General features: G+C 51.0%; 2 protein-coding genes across 2 annotated transcripts; one reads left to right on the top strand and one right to left on the bottom strand.

Annotated features, from left to right (window-relative positions):
• The first annotated feature begins 1,287 nt into the window (after positions 1-1,287).
• Positions 1,288-6,685, top strand: TMEM205 (transmembrane protein 205). The gene is made up of 3 exons (XM_056497789.1): positions 1,288-1,601; positions 1,691-1,854; positions 2,670-6,685. The coding sequence occupies exons 1-3, from the start codon at positions 1,472-1,474 to the stop codon at positions 2,967-2,969; spliced, it is 594 nt and encodes a 197-aa protein (XP_056353764.1). The 5' UTR covers positions 1,288-1,471; the 3' UTR covers positions 2,970-6,685.
• Positions 4,343-11,852, bottom strand: TTC4 (tetratricopeptide repeat domain 4). Its single transcript, XM_056497788.1, has 9 exons — positions 11,733-11,852; positions 11,376-11,655; positions 10,569-10,646; positions 9,684-9,808; positions 9,322-9,408; positions 8,240-8,454; positions 7,021-7,102; positions 5,904-5,986; positions 4,343-5,017 (listed from the first exon to the last, which is right to left on the bottom strand). Exons 1-9 carry the CDS (start codon positions 11,820-11,822, stop codon positions 4,918-4,920), a joined length of 1,140 nt encoding a protein of 379 aa, XP_056353763.1. The 5' UTR covers positions 11,823-11,852; the 3' UTR covers positions 4,343-4,917.
• Between the last annotated feature and the right edge of the window lie 987 nt (positions 11,853-12,839).

Raw genomic sequence — 12,839 nt, 5'->3', positions numbered from 1 at the left:
AGTATTGTGCTTTTTCTCGCTGGGAGGCCCTGGTCAGCCCTGGCTCCAGCCTGGCTGGGTCCCTGGGGATGCAGGGTGATGGAGCAGGAGTGACCTGGGGGCACAGCAGAGCGTGCTTTGTGCTTCTGGAAGAAAAAACTGCAGCCCTGCAGCATCCTGCTGGCCCTCAGGGGGGCAGGGACAGCAGGAGTGGGCAGCTTGGAGAATCCCTGGAGCACCCATATGCACTGCCTCATCCCACAGAGGAGGAGGGACCTGATGGTGACTGCCCTTACCAGCTTTTCCCAGAGCCTTTTCTTTGCCCTCCCCAAATGCATCACTCTGGGGCCAAATCAATCACCATTTTTTTAATCCCTTAAAAAATAAATAAATAAAAGTGAGTTACCCCCCTGTTCTGAGGAACCTTCCAACCTGCAGCTTCTTAGCGTGAGAACAACTTGGAGCTGCTATTTGGAGGCAAATAATTTGGAGAGGCAGATCTGGGATCTTGGGAGCAGCAGGGATGTGTGCTGGCTGCTGGCAGAGCCCATCTCTGCCTTCCTGGCCAGGATGATGCAGGGAACAAAGCCATCGAGGAGCAGGGAAAAATCCCAAAAACACTAAGAAGATTTTGGAAAAGGCCATGACGACAGCTGGGGATTTACAGGTCAGCAGTCCAGGTTGGATGTGGGCACCTTCTCCATGATGAGAAGGTTTAAGGACCTGATTTTATGGATGCCTAAATAAATACGTGGAGCTAATATATCACAAGACAGGGTATATTTATCTGCTTTGCAGGAGTGGGATAGAATTAGACAGCAGTGTCTCTCTCAAGGCCAGCCCCGCTGTAATTCATGCCCCGAGGCGACTAGCCGAGGGGAGGAGGAATTCTGCAGGCAGCAGTATTGATGGGCTACTCCCAGAAGCTTTGTTTTAATTAATTGTCAGAGCTCTCCTCGCAGTGATCAGGCAGCTCCTTCCACCCACTGCTGCCCGTGCTCTTCTGCAGCCTCTGGGGCAGAAGGGTGAGCCCAGAGCCCCTCTGCTCCTTTAAGCCCCCGGGCTTTTGGTTAAATCGTGCAGAAGCTGCTGTTTTTAAACAGGGGGGCTTCCCCTGGCCAAGAGGCCTCTTTGATGGCCACAGTGTGGGCAGGAGTGTTTGTCCCAGCTTTTCTCTTCCCGTCTTTATTGACTTTCTGCTTGTCCCTGCTGCCAGGGGTCAGTCGGGGCGTTGGCTGGACTTTGCCGAAAGTCCACCCCAACCATCTGGTTCCCAGGTGCTGACGCAGTGCCCTGCCCCTGAGATACAGGGGTTGGAACAGCAGCTTTGCAGCCCAGGGTGTGTGGTGGTGAGGCTGGAACGGGGCTGTGCCAGCTCCAAAGCTTTTCCTGAGCAAGCAGGTTTGTGAACCTGAACTGCATTTGCCCTGCGAGCAGCAAGGTGACAGCAGCCAGCACAGCTCAGCGCCGGACCCGGGGTGACCTGTCTGCCATGGAGGGACCTGTGCCCATCCAGGACACCATGGCAAGCGACACAGAGCCCTCCAACACCATCAAACTGCTGCACCTGCTGTTCCTCTCCACCTCCTGGGGAATGCAGGTCTGGGTGACCTTCGTGGCCGGTAGGTTGGGTGTGCTGTGCTCTCTGCCCAGGGGGGTGGCACAGGGGAGGGGGCTCTGCCCCAGCACTCACCTGCTCTCCCCCTGGCAGGGTTTGTGATGAGCAGGCACCTCCCTCGCCATACCTTCAGCTCCATCCAGCGCCAGCTCTTCCCCTACTACTTCCACATCAGCTCCACTTGTGCCTTCCTCAACCTGACCCTGTTTGCCATGTCCCACCCCAGCGAGCGGCTCGGCGAGGAGCACACGGCCCAGGTAGCCTCCCCCTTCCAAACACTGTCACTGTCACTGTCTGCGGGGTCTTCTGATCCTGAGATCCCCACAGCAGGACATGGTGGTGGTTTTTAAAGTCTGTGTTTTTCCCAGCCCCAGCGCCAAAGAAAATGCTGAAGGCTGTTTTTCAGGGTTTTCCATGGTTGTTTATTGTTTCTTATTTAAGGAATTTTTTTCTAGCTGACAGCAGTCTGTTCAGCACGTTGATCCAGGGCAGAAAGGCTCTGCCCTGGGCTGGGCTTATCTTTTATGCTTTAAACTACATACCTAATATTTACAATTATTTTCTAATATGCTACAATTTTATTACACTGTCCAACTTTGTCCCCATCCAATCTAAGGATCCCAGCGTGCTATCCAACATGGATGGCATGGAGAAGAAGGAAGAGACATACAATGCCCCAAATCCTGTATGTTAGCCATGAGCCCCCTAATATAAACATTTCTAAAAAGTCACTTTTCTATCTTTTAACAATCTAATTTGAACTCTACTTTTGTGACTTGCAATTCTTCCTGCAACGTTGGCAAATTTCTCCAGGGACTTAAATCCAATCCCCCAGGAATCCTGGGCACCATGCCAGGGCCTCTGAGATTCCTGCTGGGGGGTCTAGAAGCATTTAGGGAAGCCAGGGGAAGACTCTGGACTCCCACAAAACATGAACTGGCTTGCAGATGGAGACCCACGCAGGGCTCTGCTTAAAAGAACCCCCCACACCCCAGCTGCAGCGAGCCATGGGCCTGGGGTGTGATTGAAGTGATTTAACCAGCTGCTCAGGGAGGGCTCTGCTCCTCCGCAGATCATCATCTTCCTCACCTGCATCGCCGCCTCCGTGCTGAACGCGGCGTGGTTCGGGCCGGTCACCTCCGAGGCGGCGGCCGAGCTGCAGCGGGTGGAGAGCAGCCACGGGCTGGGCCAGGAGCCGGGGCAGGCGGCCAGCGAGCCCCGCCGGCGGCTCCGGGCCTCCGACCCCGGCTACCGACAGCTGGCCCGGCGCTTCGGCCTGCACCACGGCCTGTGCTCCCTCTGCAACCTGCTGTGCATCGCCTGCAACGGGCTGAGCCTGCAGCGCCTGGCTGCCCAGATCACTGCCCTGTGACAGACACTGCCAGGGGACAGCTGGCCCTGCACCACGGCCTGTGCTCCCTCTGCAACCTGCTGTGCCTCCTGTGCAACGGGCTGAGCCTGCAGCGCCTGGCTGCCCAGATCACTGCCCTGTGACAGGGACACTGCCAGGGGACAGCTGGCCCTGCCACCCTGCACCACGGCCTGTGCTCCCTCTGCAACCTGCTGTGCATCGCCTGCAACGGGCTGAGCCTGCAGCGCCTGGCTGCCCAGCTGGCTGCCCTGTGACAGGGACACTGCCAGGGGACAGCTGGCCCTGCCACCCTGCACCACGGCCTGTGCTCCCTCTGCAACCCGCTGTGCATCGCCTGCAACGGGCTGAGCCTGCAGCGCCTGGCTGCCCAGATCACTGCCCTGTGACAGACACTGCCAGGGGACAGCTGGCCCTGCCACCCTGCACCACGGCCTGTGCTCCCTCTGCAACCCGCTGTGCATCGCCTGCAACGGGCTGAGCCTGCAGCGCCTGGCTGCCCAGCTGGCTGCCCTGTGACAGACACTGCCAGGGGACAGCTGGCCCTGCCACCCTGCACCACGGCCTGTGCTCCCTCTGCAACCTGCTGTGCATCGCCTGCAACGGGCTGAGCCTGCAGCGCCTGGCTGCCCAGCTGGCTGCCCTGTGACAGGGACACTGCCAGGGGACAGCTGGCCCTGCCACCCTGCACCACGGCCTGTGCTCCCTCTGCAACCTGCTGTGCCTCCTGTGCAACGGGCTGAGCCTGCAGCGCCTGGCTGCCCAGATCACTGCCCTGTGACAGACACTGCCAGGGGACAGCTGGCCCTGCCACCCTGCACCACGGCCTGTGCTCCCTCTGCAACCTGCTGTGCATCGCCTGCAACGGGCTGAGCCTGCAGCGCCTGGCTGCCCAGATCACTGCCCTGTGACAGACACTGCCAGGGGACAGCTGGCCCTGCTGCAGAGCACCCCCGAGCTCTGGGCACTGAACTGCAGCAGCCTCAGTGGAGATGCTGTGCTCCTGCACCGTGCAGGAATTCAGGAATAGTGAAATGGAAATGTTTTCTCTAGGGCTGCCTGCAGCCAGCCTCTGTGATTGAAGCAGGAGTGTTTTATGGCTGAACAGCTTTCTAATGCCCCGTGCAGTAGCTGTGTCTGAAGCTGCAGTGTATTCCTGCAGTCACAGAGAGACTGCAGGAGAGAAAGAAATGAGAGACTGAAAATTACTTCTAATTAAAAGCCAAGCACTAATACAGAAGTGCAAAGACCCTGTATGTTGGCTGTGCCAGTTAATGTAATGGATAAGGGTGTTATGTTGGGGTTTACAATCAGTGCCTGTCATTCTCTGGTATTCCACAAGGTGAGAAAAAAAAGTCTCATTCATTAGGCAGAAGTCTGTTTACTTAAAATAGCCATGTTTATTCCAGGTTCTGTAGGACATTCAGCAAGGTATCAAAAGGGTCAGTCAAACACTGCTCCAAACAAAGAGCTCTGCTGTACCCTGGCCAGCAGCACGGCCAAGCAGTGACAAAACAGCAGCTGCTGAGTCCCAGGCAGGAACCTGACTGCATCCACCCCTCTGCAGCAGGCAGGTATCTCCCCAGGCCACTGCTGTTAAACCCCAGCAGCAACAGCCCACCTCTGAGCAAATCTGTGATTCTTCTCAGGTAAGGAAGAACATTCCCAGCTGCTGTTATACTGCAACCACAGCCAGTGTTTGGCACTGCTTCAGGTTTATTTCAAAACCACATGCAGCCTATCATAGAGGAGACCTTCTGCAAGCCAGCTGGGTTCCCTTTTAAACAAATAATCCCCTCATGTTAGCCCTTCCTCCTCCTATGCTGCTCCCCTGGAAACTTCCCTGTGTGCCAAGATTATTTTCCTCCCCTGAAGAGTGCAAGGTAGAAGCTGGAGCTGGGCTAACAAACAGCAGCCTCTTGCACAGGATCCCTTGTTTCTTTCTTGCTCATTACAGCCGATGCACTTTCTTGCCAGAGAAGTATTTCTTAGAGAAAGGAGAAAGCTTGGCAAATACCAAAACTGTCGGGGTCCCAGCCTTTACAAAATACCTGCAAAGATTAAAAGGAGTCCTTGGCTTCCTTGTAGCTGGCCCAGTGTCCTGCAAAGCAAGAGACTCCAGCCCAGCTCCATAAAGACTGACCTCCCAAAGGCTGGTGACGAGCTTTTGTGCTGATTAGCAGAGCCTCTCTGGAGCCAGGGCTAAGCACATCTGAGGAGGAGTGTTTTATGAATCAACTCGTCCCCCAACAGCTTCTTTTAATTAAGGCAGCTGTTATTCTCCCTCTGGAAGGAGGGCTCTTTTGCAACTGCCCTTACAGCCTGAAATCTGAGGGCTTATGGACACTGCAGAGTTTTATGGAGTGACAGAGATCCTGCTCCCACAGACCGAGCCCCCCTCGCTGTGCAGCAGCTCCAGCCAGCTACGAGACTGCAACTCAACAGCACAGCCTGCACAGGAACTTTCTGGCTTCACAAACAGCAAATTCTTCCCTCTCAGTAGCAGCAGAACTCTTCAGAGGCAGTTTCAGAGCAGAACAGTGCTGCATGCTGTGCCAGGGGCTGCTCACGCAGCAGTACGAACAGCGAGAGCATTGTTAACCTTCAACATGTTCTTTACAGGCTGCTGCCTGGTTTCGTTTTTTTTTTTTTTTTTTAAAGTAGTATTGTGTAGATGGGATCTGGAATAGCCCTTCTGTGCTGCTCAGCTCTGCCCAGCTCCCTTTCCCATCTCCATCCCCGGAAAACTGTTCATTTTTTGGGGGGTAAAACATATGTAAGTTGCTAAAGCCAGGCACAAAATCCATGCAGCTTTATACCTTCAAGAGGCAGGACTATCAAACTCAGAGAAAAGTTAGAACTATTTAAGAACAAACTGGACTTAAAGCTCATACTTTTTGCCTTTTTTCCCCTGGACATGGACAGGTACAGCCTCACCTTTCGTGCTGCAGCACTTGTAGTAATGTGTGCTCTGGGTTCACCTCATACATTTCTTCTCTCTCTTCATCTTCAAAATAGAGCTGGAAAAAAATTGGGGGGTTTATTAAATGCCTAAGGTACATGAAGGAAAGCACTAAGGTGCTGAAAGACTAGTACAGCACACCATTATCAGCTGGGGGTTTATCAGACCTCTGTACCTTGACCTGACTGTCAGATGCAAAATTCAGCAATGCAGAAATTGCTTTGTGTGAATTCCAAGTTTTCTCTCTATAAACCAGCTCAGGTTCTCCTGGCAGGAGCAGCAGGAAGGCAAAATAGACTGGCTGTTCCCATGCTTCACAGGCAATCAATCCAAATCTAAGGGCTGCTTTATAGCAGGTGAAATTCAGCAATGTTATGAGATAACTGAGTGGGTTTAGAGGTATTTGAACAAAACAGAGTTGATTTAAGAGATTAAAATCCAGCAATGGTGCCTTAGGCTGTAAATACATACAGGATTTAACCTGGAAAAGTACACAGCCACTGTCCTTCTGGACCTGTCTGCTCACTGTACACAGGGTTGTGCTGCTGCCTGGCACAGATGACAATGAAGTGGGAAATGAAAAATAAACATTCATATCCTTCTATGTACAACTTCAGAAAAATCTCAAAACCTGCTGCAGCCACAACCAACTCATAGCCCACCTTTGCTGAAGTGCTAATAGAGATATATTATCTTGATCTGATTATGTGCTTAAGTAACTCCACTTAGTTCTGAAAATAAATTATTTTAAAAATAATATTTTCTTATTTGCATTGAGCAATTCCACGATGCAATTAAAAAACCAGGCCACCTATCAGATTGATGGTTTAAATCTTAATTATTGTTACAAAGATGGAATCTAAACAATATCTATAAATACATTCTGTCAAATACAATGTAAGTGGAAGACAACTTCCTTTTTCAGAAGTGAATTCTGTCAGCACATGTGGGCAATGCTCTTTTGTTTCACATCTGTACACTGTAAACAGATGTCAACACTTTCATACCCTCAGAGCTGTGTATTTTCTCACTCCAGAAATAAAAAATCACAATACATCAGCCCTGAAATTGAAGGAAAGTCAAGCTTCTCACCTCGAGATTGTTGGGAAGGTATTTTCTTTCTAAATCCCAAGGAGGTAACTCAGCAAACATCACCATTAAATGATCAATAAACCTAAAAGCCAAAATATACTTGGTCAGCTTAGACAAAGTTCTCAACTTCAATAACTTGTATACTTGCATTTGAATGATGGCAAAAATAAATTAGCATATTAAACAACAGACTTGAAATAAATTTAGACCACCAGTAGTTCCTTCCCTTCAAACTCATCACTTTCCCAATGAATCCAAGGCTCTGTTGTAACTCAGGTTATTGGCTTCAAACTTAAGCAGTGCAACAACAAATTATTTTTAACTTTACATTTTCACACTGAAAAAAATAAACACCCTGCATTTTGTCTAAAATGGATTTTCCTTCAACACAGTCCCATGCTTTGCCAGATCAGAGTGATGAGAATATGTCTGTGTGTCAAAGGCTTCTTTATTTTGATACTTAAGGAGTGCTGGAGGCCAGTTTGTTCTAAAAATCCATTTCCACTTCCTTTAGTCACAAAAAGACTAAAAACACTACCATAAAAGTAACTTTAAACATAACTTTACTAATCTGCTTGCACTGTAATTTTAAGTCCTAAACTTACTAATAGATCTGAGGAATTCGTCTACCAACAAACAAAAAGTTACAAATTCCAAATTTACCACTACAAGATCAGAAATTGAAGTTAACATCAAGGGGAATGGAATTCCCAGCCTGCCAGTCACTCACAGTCTGAAAGATCTGCAGCACTTCAGTCAGATCTGCTGAAAGCCCTGAGGAGAACTTTGGGGTCACTGCTGGTTATGAGAGGTCCCCTTTGGAAGCTTTTCATAACTTTTAAGTTTAATCTTTATTTCTGAGACACCATATTTGGAGGGCTTTGAAATGGCACCTTAATGAATCTCTAAAACCCACACGTGTGGATGGGTCACAGGTATCCCTGGCCACTAATTAATTACTGGTCTGAGCTTGCACTGCAAGCCCCTTTAGCCACTCAGGCTAAATGTGTTTGTCTGCACTACAAATTGATGTAAATCACACAATAATTTGGGTTGGAGAGGACCTCAGGAGGCCATCTAGTAGAGCCTCCTGCTCAAAAGCAGGGTCAGCTGTGTGATCAGAAACCTGGAACTGCTCCACCAGCATGGCAGTGTTTCACCTGCTCTCATTTGCTCCAACACCTCCTCTGTGCAAGAATGCAGCTGGCAGTGCATTTACCTGGAGTGCTCATGAAAAGCCACAGTGAAATCTGTCTGCTCATGCTCAGGGTACAGGAACAGGACAGGCCAGTTCAGGTTGCCATCAGCATCTAAGTGCACCTTTGCCCCTGTGGCACTGTCAGAGTGGAACCCATCTAAGGACATCTCAGCCAGGCCATCTGACACCTCCTCTTCTTCATCTGAAGGCTCAAGAACCAGCTTGATATTTCTTTTCTGCAGGGGAGGGAGGGAAAAAAACAAAAAAACCAACTAAAAATCTAACAACTATAGTGAGGAGAATAAGAACAAAAAATTTGCAATCATAAAAAGTCACATTATGTTGTCCTTGTTAATGAGTCAGCTCTTAAACATGCCATCCAAAGGTTTCCCACAGTATGAGACCCAGGTGACTGGACCTCCCAGTGGAATCCAGAACCTCAGTCAGATATCCAGACTTCTCCTAAACAAATGAGGAGAGCTGGGAATCCAGAGGAGCCCACATGTGGAGAGAAGAGCCTGACAAAACATCTGAAAAGGGATGCATCTAAAATCCTTTTTTCTGGGGCCTGCCAGGCATCACTACAGGGTGGAGCTGCTCCTGAGAACATCTGCTCTTTCACAGAACTGAAGAAAGCTCACTCTCTTCCTGGAAAAACAACAGCAGAAGAGATCTGACTGCATGTAAGAGCCCAAAATATTTTAATGCAGTTTAAACATTCACTGAGAAAGGAGAGGATCCAGGACTGATTCCCTCCTCTACCCTGCTGGTTATCTTCTGTTCTTCCACAGAATTAATGTCTGTGGGCAGCAAAGAAAGACAGGTTCATTGGGCTGATGTAATGCTACAGCCCAACAGCCAGAGCACTCAGAAAGCTCAGCCCTAACACTGGGTCTGTATTTTGCACTAGTTATCTGAAATACAGAAAGCTGGGAGGTGGAGCTAGAGCCATGCAGACCTGGAGAATCATGGTTTTAACTCAATGTTTTTTGCTCTATCCCTCAAAAGCCAATGTATGAGAACAAACTTCTGGAGAAAAATGAGAGAGCTCTTTAAAAAAAAAAACCCAAACCACATAAAACCAGCCCCTCTCAGTGACTCACCTTTATTGCTGCAAGCAAAATTTCCTTCTGACACTGCTCTCTGCTCTCCATCACCTTTGCTTTCCTGGCATCCCGCTCCTGAATTCGCTACAGGTAAGAGAAGGATGCACTGTGGTCACACAGAGCAAGTCAGTGCCCATCACTGACTTGACATCACTGACAATGGGTGGAGAAATCAGTTTGGGTACCCAGGAAGGTCCCCTCCAGCTCCTTCCCCTGCACATCTCAACACCCAACACGTGGAACTAGCACTCAGTCCTGTCTGGGGACATCACACTACACAGAAACCTGGATGGAGCACCCTCCCTCCAAGGATCCCAAAAAGATAAGCACTGCAGATGCCAGGCTGCCTTCATATTTACCTTTAATTTGTCAGCTTTAGCTCTTATTTCCACAAGCTTTTTCTCTTTTGAGTCTATTTGCAAGCCTTCCTCACACCATGCTATTGCTTCCAAGAAATTCTTTAGCTCCATGTGGCAGAGAGCTCCTGGAAGGATTAATATTGTAAGTTTCCAGTGTTGGAGTCAGTGTACAACTACTACAAAAGTGGTGATTATAAACACAGCATTAGGCCTGGTGCTTCTGCACTAAACTTTTTTGTCTTGTGTGGTGATGTTCAACCAGAAACTTCCAGCAGGCCAGTTGAGAAGAAAATTTGAAATTTTCGTCAGTTCTTATACCACTTAGTCACAGAAATCAGCAGAATTATGCTAAAAGTGTCTGTTATAAACAAAATCTTATCACTGTAATTAACATTGCAGTATCTGTCTTGTAAGGAAAAATAAAAGGGGGATTGCTATGGATTAGGGAAAAGAACAGACCCCAAAAACAGTATTGTAGAAAACAGAAGTTATGCTGTACTCTACAGAAACAGGTCCAGTGCCTCTGACAGATACAGGAGATGAAGAACAAAATGATATTTTGATTGAAAATGCAAAGCAAAAGGCAGAGGTCTGTTTTGGGGAGAAACTGCAATAACAAGTGAAGAGATCTCTTTCAGTAAAGCTTTCCTTTCTGAAAAGAATTCTGTCCAGAAACAAAGTATGACGTCTACTCACAGTAATTTAAACTTTACAAATACAACTATTATGCACCCAGATACATGCAAAGAAACAAGGCAACAAGTATCCACAGCCTGTTTCAGGGCTGGCAACAAGGACAGCACAATCAGTACAGTTAACATCAGGCAAGTGTTTAGAAAAGATGCCCCTGGTGCTCCGTGCAGCAACTCCAGCTTTAACTCTCACCTCTTATGATGGCTTTGAGGTGGGTGGGCTTCAGCTTTTTGGCTTGGATGGCGTCATTCAGAGCAGAACGGTAGTTACCTGTAAAGCAAGTAAAAGTGCTCAGAACCTTTCACTTGTGTTTAAAATCCAACCAGATACCAAGGTGACAAAACAGTTTATGCAGAGACCCTGTAATTCACTGTTTCTACCATCACAGTGAGGTGAGGGTAAGAAAAAGAGAAAACTAAGAACAAGAAGTGAAAGGACAGGGATCAATCATACAGGTGAGAGGCAAATAACTTGGTGTGAGCAGACCACCTCCCTGCTGCAACACACAGGACACCTTTCCTGCTGCATGGACACTGCTGGCTGGATGGTGGCAGCTGTAAGAGAGTCACAGAATTATTAACGTTGGTAAACATCTCCAAGATCATCAAGTAATGGTTTTAAACTAAATGAGGGTAGACTAGAGGGTACACTAGATAAAAGGAAGACACTTTACAATGAGAGGGGTGAGGCACTGACAGAAGCTGTGCAGAGAGGTGGTAAGAGCCCCATCCCTGGAAACATTCTAGCCCAGGTGGGACAAGGCTCTGAACAAACTTGTCCAGTTGAAGATGTCACTGCTCCTTGCAGAGGGGTTGGACCAGCAGGTGACAGCTGGAAGGAACAAACCCTGCACGCAGCCATGTGCTGAAATCTTCAGGGCTCAAGGAGTCTCTTATGGGAAAGCCACTCACGCTGCCCTATCCCAAACCCAAAACGAGCGAAGAGGAAACGCCAGGCGGGGAGGAAAGGCAGCTGGAGGGCGGTGGTGGGAGCCCCTACCCAGGTGGAAATGTGCAGCCGCTCGGTTGGTGAGCAGCACCGCGTCCAGCGCCGCGTCCCCGCTCCGCCGCCGCAGCCCCTCCGAGTAGGCGGCCACGGCTCTCCCGTAGTCCTTCTCCCTGAAGTACTCGTTCCCCTCGTTCCTGTACATGCCGGCCAGCTCCGCGGGGCTGCGCTCCTCGTCGAACAGCAGCGACTGCAGGCAGGCCAGCTCGGGCTGCCGCGCCGCGTCGATGCGCTCCGGGCAGCGCTTCATGAACATGGGGATGGCCTCCAGCTCCTGCGGACGGACACACGGACACACGGTCACACGGACACCCGCTCAGCCCGGCCCCGCGCCCGGCCCCGCCGCCTCACCTGCTCCCACGTGTCGGGGTGCAGCGCTCCCCGGTACCGCGGCGGCGCCGGGGCTCCGGGCACGCCGTCCTGCAGCCCGGGCTCCGCCATGCTCCCGCTGCTCCTCCCGCTGCTCCTCCCGCTGCCGCCCGGCCCCGCCTGCCACCGCCCCCGCCGCATCGGGCCCGGCCCCGCTGCTTCCGATGGACACCGGCATCGCACTGGTACCGGCATCGCACTGGTACCGGCATCGCACCGGTACCGGCATCCCACCGGCATCGGCATCCCACCTGTACTGGCACCGCCATCGCACCGGCACCGGCATCGCACCGGTATCGGCATCCCACCGGCACCGGCATTCCACTGGTACCGGCACCGGCATCCGACCCGGCATCCCACCGGCACCGGCACCCTCATCCCACCCTCCCCAGCCTCAATTCCGGCCCCGCTCCTTCCGACCGGCACCGGCATCCCACCAGCACCGGCATCCCACCCTCCTCAGCCTCAATTCCGGCCCCGCTCCTTCCGAACCGCCCTGGCATCCCACCGGCACCGGCATCCCACCCTCCCCAGCCTCAATTCCGGCCCCGCTCCTTCCGACCGGCACCGGCATCCCACCGGCACCGGCATCCCACCCTCACCAGCCTCAATTCCGGCCCCTCTCCTTCCGACCGGCACCGGCATCCCACCGGCACCGCATCCTGCCCGCCTCTGCCTCAGCCCCGGCCCCGCTCCTTCCTTTGGGCACCGGCATCAGCGCCGGCCCCACTCCTTTCGACCCATCGTCCCCCCAACCCCATTGGGGATATTAGGAAAAAATTCTTCATCAGAGGGGTTGTCAGGCATTGGAACAGCCTGCTCAGGGATGTGGTGGAGTCACCATCCCCGGAGAGATTAAACAGGCAGTGGATATGGCACCTGGGGACACAGGTTAGTGGTGCCTTGGCATCTCAGGTTAATGGGTGGACTCAATGATCTTAAAGGCCTTTTCCAATTTAAATGATTCAGTGATTTTATTACAGTGGCACTGGTGTTGCTCATGATCTCTAGATCTCAGACCGAGGAGCTGTGGCACAGGGTGAGGTGACACCTTCCAAGCAGCTCCCTGTCCCATCAGTGCTGCTGGGA

Source organism: Oenanthe melanoleuca, chromosome 8 (assembly GCF_029582105.1).
Source record: "Oenanthe melanoleuca isolate GR-GAL-2019-014 chromosome 8, OMel1.0, whole genome shotgun sequence".
Lineage (NCBI taxonomy): Eukaryota > Metazoa > Chordata > Aves > Passeriformes > Muscicapidae > Oenanthe > Oenanthe melanoleuca.
The sequence above is the reverse complement of the archived record's forward strand: the minus strand, read 5'-3'. Positions and strand labels throughout refer to the sequence as shown.

Excerpts from the sequence above, each read along its gene's own strand:
- TMEM205 (XM_056497789.1), top strand. The coding sequence starts at position 1,472 with ATGGAGGGACCTGTGCCCATCCAGGACACCATGGCAAGCGACACAGAG. Across the intron at positions 1,602-1,690 it reads CTGGGTGACCTTCGTGGCCG|GGTTTGTGATGAGCAGGCAC; the intron begins GTAGGTTGGGTG and ends TCCCCCTGGCAG. Across the intron at positions 1,855-2,669 it reads GCGAGGAGCACACGGCCCAG|ATCATCATCTTCCTCACCTG; the intron begins GTAGCCTCCCCC and ends GCTCCTCCGCAG.
- TTC4 (XM_056497788.1), bottom strand. The coding sequence starts at position 11,822 with ATGGCGGAGCCCGGGCTGCAGGACGGCGTGCCCGGAGCCCCGGCGCCG. Across the intron at positions 9,409-9,683 it reads CTAAAGCTGACAAATTAAAG|CGAATTCAGGAGCGGGATGC; the intron begins GTAAATATGAAG and ends TCTTACCTGTAG. Across the intron at positions 8,455-9,321 it reads TTTTGCTTGCAGCAATAAAG|AAAAGAAATATCAAGCTGGT; the intron begins GTGAGTCACTGA and ends CCTCCCCTGCAG.